Genomic DNA, 8,483 nt, shown 5'->3' with positions numbered 1-8,483 from the left:
ATATAATATCGTACTGTATGTACTGGATAGTCATGTTGTGCTGAACTTTAGTGGATTTCTTGTTCATACAGAGAGGGTCATTGAACCTAATGTTGGAATTCTTTAGGTGGGAAGAAAGAGATTGATTTAAAGTTCACAAAAGTCTGGGTCATTAATGACAGTAAGTCAGGTCAGGATTGTTTCATTATTTTTTATACTCCATGGGACAGAACATGGTGGTTAGGGATATAGCAGAAGATATGCCATGTACCACACTACAGTCAGAGCTTTCTATGGGTTCTTTCATATATAATATTTTGGTTAGTCTTCAGTATTTAATTTTTTTCTCTTTTATGTGATAATATAAAAAACAGCTGACTATTTGAATGACAAAAATTTTCTAGCCTCTGAGACACATTTTTCTTTTCTGTTTTTCTCTCCTCTGCAGCACATCCGTGTGGGCTGGGAGCAGCTGCTCACCACCATCGCTCGCACAATCAATGAAATTGAGAACCAGATCTTGACACGAGATGCCAAGGGCATTAGCCAGGAACAGCTGAATGAGTTCCGGGCTTCTTTCAACCACTTCGACAGGGTCAGTACTCTGCACACACAAAGCAGACACACACTGTGGCAGATTGGTTTGGGGTGTCATCCTGGAACTGGAAGGTCACTGGTTCGATCCCCCGTCCAGCTGTCTCAGTTGTTGTGTCCTTGAGCAAGACACTTCACCCCTAATGCCACTGATGTGTGTCCCATCAGTGTATGAATGTGATTGGCAGTGATTAGTCTCCATATATGATTGTACATGTTAGCTTTGTAGTGACCTAATAGAGTGTTATGTGAATGGATAAATGAGGACACAGATTGTAGTGTAAAGYGCTTTKAGTGTCCTGGATGGATAGAAAGGCACATAAGTACAGTCCATTTACTATTTAAACGGGCCCGACAGGCCAGAATTTATTCAKACTACTGTCTCGGTGCTTCTGTAGATGACTGAGCCCAGAGGGTAGGGTGGTCATCCTCTAACTGGAGGGTTGAGGGTTCAATCCCCAGTCCTTGCAGGGTGCTGAAGTGTCCATGGGCAGGACACTGTACTTCACTGTCCACCAATATGCTTATTGGTGCATGGGTGAACATATAAAAAGGTACTGGGTATRCTGTGTATAAATATACAATTCAATTCAGTTTATTTATATAGCACCAAGTCACAGAAACATTGTCTCAGTGAAAACAACAAATCTAAAGAAGCCAGGCGAGTGTGTTGAATCTTCACTTTGTCACAGTCTCTCATCCTGAGCAGCACATTGGTGACAGTGGAGAGGAAAAACTCCCTTTTAACAAGAAGAAACCTCCAGCATAACCAGGCCCAGAACAGGCGGCCATCTGCCTCAACCTATTGGGTTTGGGGGACAGGAAAGAGACACAGACAAACACAAAAGGACTGGTCCAGCTGTATTTYCCTCTKGAAGAGAGACTAGGAAACACATGTTATTGATAGAAATAATTACAACAACAAACTTGTAGAGGAGAGTGATAAAAAACTGCAGCAGAGTGAGGAAATGTGGTCAGTTTGTCCTCCAGCAGTCCAAGCCTATAGCAGCATAACTAATTRACTATAATAACTAAGGAAACSTAAACCTAACTATAGGATTTATCAAAAAGGAAAGTCTTCAGTCTAATCTTAAAAGTAGACAGAGTGTCAGCCTCACGGACAGAAACTGGAAGTTGGTTCCACAAGAGAGGAGCTTGATAACTGAAAGCTCTGCCTCCCATTCTACTTTTAGAAACTCCAGGAACCACAAGTAAACCTGCAGTCTGAGAGCGAAGTGCTCTGTTAGGAAAGTATGGAACAATACGATCTTTAATATAAGATGGAGCTTGGTTGTTAAGAGCTTTGTATGTTAAGAGTAATATTTTAAATTCTATTCTAAATTTGACAGGGAGCCAGTGGAGAGAAGCTAAAACTGGAGAAATATGATCTCTCTTTCCAACTGTCTTTAGAACTCTAGCAGCAGCATTTTGGATCAACTGAAGACATTTATGTAATTGAAAGCTGTATGATTGTGTATGAATGCACTGTATGACTCTGTAAAGTGCTTTATAGAACACGGAGAGCTTAGAAAGGTGCTTTATACATCATGAACCACTTACCATTTATTAGAAACAAATACTAAGGAAAAGATGAAGCATTATTAAAAGATTACTTATATGTAGATATAGAGACAGAAGTTAAGTTGAACTAATGATCCTTAGAGATTTGAAGTTTACTCAGAAACGTTGTTTTGAGTTGTTAATGACAGTCTTTTAAAGCTGCCTTTAGTATTGTTCTCTTGTGTATGATTTTACTGTTTAGTGTGAAGCTTTTATTGAAGTAGAAGTAGGTTAGTCATTAAATACTTCAGTACTGTGAAGACAAACAGCAGCTGCATCTTCATGCATCACAACAGGAACGTAAAATTTGCTTCACATTGATTGTTGCTTGTTTAAAAGTCTACTCCCCCATTTAGTCAATGACTCATGAGTCAAGACTCAAGTTTATATATTGCAAGTTTGTGTAAGAAAATAAGCATATTTTTATTATGCGGTAAGTATGTAGTTAGGTTGTTGACGCATTAAAATTTTTATACAAACTTGTACCTGCTCATCTTGACCACACCTCTTAGCTCATTCCCACACCTGCCCCTCTGTGTCTCTTGGTACCGCCCACTTTGTTGGAATTTTACAAATTTGCCTTGGGGCGATTGTAGTTTCAATGTTAACTAATCATTTCTTAATGATTCAATAAGGCTAAATAAGGTGTAGTTATTATAAAGTGTTACCATTAATTTTATTCTAAAACTCTTCCTAACTGCATGCTGGTTAAAATTGAACTGAATCTTTTCATTAGTTTATTTTTTCAGTACTTTTATTAGTAGTTTAGACAAAAAAAAATTCACAAGTTGGCATAAGTTGTCTAAAACATTACATGCCTCAACAAAATGCTGCAAACATAGTTGACTTAGTTTTCCTCAAGTTTGTCAAAATGTGTATGTACAGGGTTTAGACAATGAAACTGAAACACCGGTCATTTTAGTGTGGGAGGTTTCATGGCTAAATTGGACCAGCCTGGTGGTCAGTCTTCATTAATTGCCCATTGCACCAGTAAGAGCAGAGTGTGAAGGTTCAATTAGCAGGGTAAGAGCACAGTTTGGCTCAAAACATTGCAGTGCATACAACATTATGGGTGACATACCAGAGTCCAAAAGAGGACATATTGCTGGTGCACGTCTTGCTGGTGCATCTGTGACCAAGACAGCAAGTCTTTGTGATGTATCAAGAGTCACAGTATCCAGGGTAATGTCAGCATACCACCAAGAAGGACCAACCACATCCAACAGGATTAACTGTGGACGCAAGAGGAAGCTGCCTGAAAGGGATGTTTCATTGTCTAACCCCTGTATGTAGTCAAAAAGAAAAAATAAGTAGGTCCTCTGGATGGGGGGTTCTTTAGTGAAACGTTTCGACGAGAGACGAAACGTTTCACTAAAGAACCCCCCATCCAGAGGACCTACTTATTTTTTCTTTTTGATTTTTTTTCTACCTGGATTACTGAGGTGCATCAAGACACCCTGTRTGTAGTATTTTTTGTGTTTTTACTAAGAACAGTGTAGTGATAGATTTGTAAAAGTGCCAATTTWGTCTGGTTCGTGTGCTTCTGAACGGTTAGTTTGCCTGCTCTGCACATTAACTCCTTCGAATGCCTTCTCCCAGCAGTGTGTTCACCTGCCACATCCTAATCAGTATGCACTTTTTTTCTGTTTTCTGTCTCTTGTGCATGACCCTCCCCCCTCACTCCTTTCACCTCCTTTTCCCACCCGTGCATGGTGCACTACCTCCACCCACACTCCACCTGAAAACCAACTGACCCACCTCCTTGTCCCACCACCCTGTCACATCACCGTCATTGACACTACTGTATGTGTTGCTGCATGGCCTGTGGCCCCCCACCCCACCTGGCCTCCCACACACCAGGACCACTCGGGCACTCTAGGCGCGGAGGAGTTCAAGGCCTGCCTGATCAGCCTGGGCTTCGATATTGCCAACGATGCACAGGTACCTAACTGTAGTCACCCTCTAAGCGAGAAGTTTAACGTTTTCTTTTTTTTCTTCTTTTGTACTTCCATCCCTTTCTTTCTACTTTTGTCTTTATTTCCCTCTGAATTTGCTTCATATTTTCCCTCACCATGCAACATCCACAATTTGGACTGTTGCTGTTTTCTTGTCTGAATTTCTTCACTGTTCAAACTTTATCCTCCTCCTTACTTCCTCTGCTGTCCTTGCCTCTCCCATCCTGCCTCTCTCCTCTCCTCCTCCTGGTTCCGTTTGTCTCTCACTGACCTTGTAGAAGAGAACCGGAATCATGGATGCTGACGACTTCAAAACCTGCCTCATCTCCATGGGTTACAACCTGGTAAAACCTTGAGCTCTCTACAAGTATGAGCGTTTGTTTGTGTGCATCCAAAGCCATTGGAATTAATAATTATTTCATACAAAATGGAACTTCATGAATCCTCTGCACATTTATTGCTCATTGCCAAAAAAATGCCTGTGTCTGCATGCTTGTTTCATTTTTCAAGAATTAAATGTCAAATTTTATTGAAACTAAAACTAAATAATTGGATGTACCGTATTTATTCAAGCATAATATGTAAAATTTAATCCACAAAATCATCCATAAAGTTGGGGGTAGTATTATACTCGCATAAATATTTATACTTATGCATTTTAACTGAAATATCGGCAAAATTATTGAGTCCGGAAATGAGACTGCGTTGTAAAAAGCAGTTACGAGCTCACCTGTGACACTCCTCCATGCTTTAGAGCGAGATAGTAACAGATCCAAGCAGGCGACATGATGTGAAAAAAAAAGGTGGGGGGGAGCATTCCTGCAGCTCAGTAATGATAACAAGCTAATGACATTAGTGTGTGACCGAGGCACTGCTGGAACAACAACAAACACATGTTCATCTGTAATGGCTGCCATCTACTGGTGTTCTAAAAAAATTTGTATCCCTGAAAAAAGTTTCCCCACCAGAGGGGGCGCTCGYGAGTAGGAAGTAATCTGCTTTTCCCCCACAAGATGGCCCAAATCTCATGTGAAATCTCTGACTTTTGTGTTGGCGCCTCCTGGTGGCCTATGTGTAAAATGCCAGAATTCATATGATGCTGCTACAGCTGATATATATGTGTTGTCAAAATACCTTTTAGTACATATGTTGTTAAAATAAAATGAACAGTCCAATGATCATTTTACTGATATGTTTAAAGACTGCAAAGACTGAAAAATCTTGAAGTCTGTATGAAAATGGAGGTAGTTTGAGGATTCAGTTTTGAATGCTTTATAAGCTCAAAAGAGGGGGGGTCGTATTATACATGAGATCGTATTATACACGAATAAATACGGTACTTCTACAACTTAAACTTAAGGTGTTAATCTAATACAAGATGACTGAAACAGTCAACTAACATTAAAAACACAAAAGGTTTAATAATTTGGTCAATTTTACAGATACTGAGCTCAAATTTGATGCGATTGTAAAGAGTCATTCACCACTCAGTGCATGACATCATATGATTTCTCATAACACTGGGCATAATATTTGATTACAACTGTGACCAACATGTCCTTTCTTAACAGAAGAAATGATTTTTATTGAAAACTTTGGCATGAAAGGCAGCAGGTGATATGCATTTCCTTTGCAAGTCTAAGTGTTTTCTTCCTTTGTAATAAAGGCTAAAACGTTAATTTTCTAGAGGTCTTATTATAATTTGATCTTTTCTCTCTGCTGCCTTCAGGGTGAGAATGAGTTCTCCCGCATCATGAGCGTTGTGGATCCCAACAGAATGGGCATCGTCACCTTCCAGGCCTTCATAGACTTCATGTCTCGTGAGACAGCCGACACGGACACAGCAGACCAGGTCATGGCGTCCTTTAAAGTTCTTGCAGGGGACAAGGTAAAGTTCTGAATTATACTGTAATTCCACTAAGATTATAAAAATGTTGGTCAAACCTTGACTTAATTCTTTTAGTTTTCTTAACCACTGTTGGGGTAAGTTTAGTATCCAGTAATCTGATAGATAATAACTATAGAAATGCAGTGAGAATGCTTATAGCTGAAAGATTTTGCTGAAATATGCTGAAAATGGGGTGTTAAAGCTAAAAGAGGAACAAATATGTTGGCTAAAAATTAAAATTAGCAAGACACTAGCTAAAAGTAAAAACTTTGAAAACACTWGCTAAAAGTAGCAAAACACCAGGTAAAAATGGCTAAAAGGTAGATAAAATCAGCATAAGTAAGTAAAGTTTTATTTATAAAGTGCCTTTCACAGAAATATATTCACAAGGTGCTGTACAATCATTGACAATGTAAAAATGGTGGAAAGATCAAATAAAACAGAATAATACATAATTAAACATAAGCAACGTAATGAAACATCAAATCAAGATTAAATCCTAAAATTGTAACTCAGACACATGGTCAGTGCAGAGCAAAATATACAAATAATACACAAAACAGAGAGAATGGGGGAGAGAAAAATATGCCTGATGTTCAAGAATAGAAAAACACAGTTGGTGAGCATTCACCATGGAGGTAGGCTGGCATTAATGGTGAATGGTTAGCTAAACGCTTGAGTAAAAAAGTGGGTTTTTAAGTGTTTCTTGAAAGAGACAATGGGCCTCATGCAAGAAMATGTTCGTATTCTTATCCTAAATTTCTCTTACTTTTGTTCGTACAAAGGGTTCGTACGAACATGTCACGTCAGATTCTACTACATAAAACAAATGTCCTGGCGTTACTATTTACTAATGACCCTTGTTGGTACCATTTTACAGTAAACACACACTATATATTAATCTCTTTTATAAAAAGGTTATTTGAGTTTAAACTCTTTATAGAGCATTAGTAATAATTTATGAAGTTATTAACAAATATTGTTTACTAAAGCCAATTTGCTATTTTGCAAAATCAAGAGAGTGACCTTATTTATTCAGGTAAAATAGTTGCTCAGGTTACCTTTGATCTGATGGTTTTTCTGCATGTTTTAATCTGCTGCTTCTACATGTAAACTTTCTAACTTTTTTCTTCTGGTTTTCTGTAGAACTACATTTTAGCTGACGAGTTGTGCCGGGAGCTGCCTCCAGATCAGGCCGAGTACTGCATCGCCCGCATGGCCCCTTACACAGGCCCAGACGGGGTCCCTGGAGCCCTGGACTACATGTCCTTCTCCACTGCTCTGTATGGCGAGAGTGACCTCTGAACTTTGTCAGTCATCCTGACTCGGGACCACCTGCTCAGATTACCGCCATGACTCTCCCCCGTCACTACACTCCTGTCCCGCTATGCTCAGATTTGATTTTATTTTTATTTTTTGTATGTTTCTGGCCTTACTTCTCCTGTCTCTCTGTTCCTCCATCCCATTCACTGTTCCTTTCCACTCTGTCGCTGGTATGCTTGCAGCACAATGCAGCTGTTCTCCAGGTTTACAAAGAGGGAGAAAATGTTTTTGTTTGTTTTTTATTTTACTTGTCCTTCGGTTTTCTTCAGAAAATAAAGTAAACATATTTTATTATACTGAACAAAAAATTAAAGTATTTTTCTTCACCTGATTTGAAATAAAAGAAAATAAATTGTAATAAAGGAAAATTTGCTGTACCTTCTCCTCTCGTTCTTTTCACAACAGGGATCTTTGATTTTACAGATTTACATTTGATTTTGGCCTGTTTAACTCACCCTTTGATTCATAGCATCTTGAGAATTACTATGAGATTAAAAATGTGCAACAAACATAAAAATTCAGTAGGTGTGCATTAAGTTGTGAGACTAAAATGTCAAGATTTCTTGTTTAGTTGAAAACCACTTCATAAATCCTCACAAAAAAATTGACATGATTTTTTTTTAAACATTTACTGAAAAAATCATTTTGTGTCTGCAGTTTAAACAAACAGGTTTAGTAGTAATACCTGCGTGGTGACATCACTAAAGACGTGTTTTGAAAGTAACTTCCCTCGACCTGCAACACTGCTAAAAGGAAACATTTGTTGTGCATTTCTTTAAAACTAAACTGATTTGGGCCCAGTTTACATAGAGATCTGTTGACTGAAGCTAAGAAATTAAAGTTTGAATCTCATGAACAAATTCTGTCTTGTCCACAGATTTGTACTTTTACATATAAAATAATCTAGTTGAGTATTTGAGTCATTTTTAAATGTGCTCATTCAAGGTATTAAATTTATATATACCATTTTCAGATGAAACATCGTTAAGTTAAACATTGTACTATGTAATGCATTAAGTCGTGGGCACGCGATAATGTGGCCAGCAATGGGCTAATTTTGACCAGCCTTGTTGTGACAGACATACATTATTGGTGTCAGATTATTTATATACACTCACCGGCCACTTTATTAGGTACACCTGTCCAACTGCTCGTTAACACTTAATTTATAATCAGCCAATCAC

General features: G+C 38.5%; 1 protein-coding gene across 5 annotated transcripts in view; it reads left to right on the top strand.

Moving 5' to 3' along the window:
- The window catches only part of actn1 (actinin, alpha 1), a 93,859-nt gene extending 86,269 nt beyond the window's left edge, over positions 1-7,590 (top strand). For 2 of the 5 annotated variants that reach the window (XM_014025711.1, XM_014025710.1), the window contains exons 18-22: positions 428-574; positions 3,994-4,074; positions 4,367-4,432; positions 5,818-5,976; positions 7,123-7,590. In XM_014025711.1, coding sequence (XP_013881165.1) covers positions 428-574; positions 3,994-4,074; positions 4,367-4,432; positions 5,818-5,976; positions 7,123-7,281 — 612 coding nt within the window. In that variant the 3' untranslated portion in view covers positions 7,282-7,590. The remainder of the gene's footprint in view (positions 1-427; positions 575-3,993; positions 4,075-4,366; positions 4,433-5,817; positions 5,977-7,122) is intronic. The other 3 variants (XM_014025714.1, XM_014025713.1, XM_014025712.1) reach the window with 2 other exon arrangements.
- The last annotated feature ends 893 nt before the right edge of the window (positions 7,591-8,483 follow it).

The sequence above is a fragment of the Austrofundulus limnaeus genome, unplaced genomic scaffold (assembly GCF_001266775.1).
Source record: "Austrofundulus limnaeus strain Quisiro unplaced genomic scaffold, Austrofundulus_limnaeus-1.0 Scaffold493, whole genome shotgun sequence".
In the NCBI taxonomy this organism is placed as follows: domain Eukaryota; kingdom Metazoa; phylum Chordata; class Actinopteri; order Cyprinodontiformes; family Rivulidae; genus Austrofundulus; species Austrofundulus limnaeus.
Note: the sequence above shows the minus strand (reverse complement) of the source record. Positions and strands in the feature narration are given on the sequence as shown.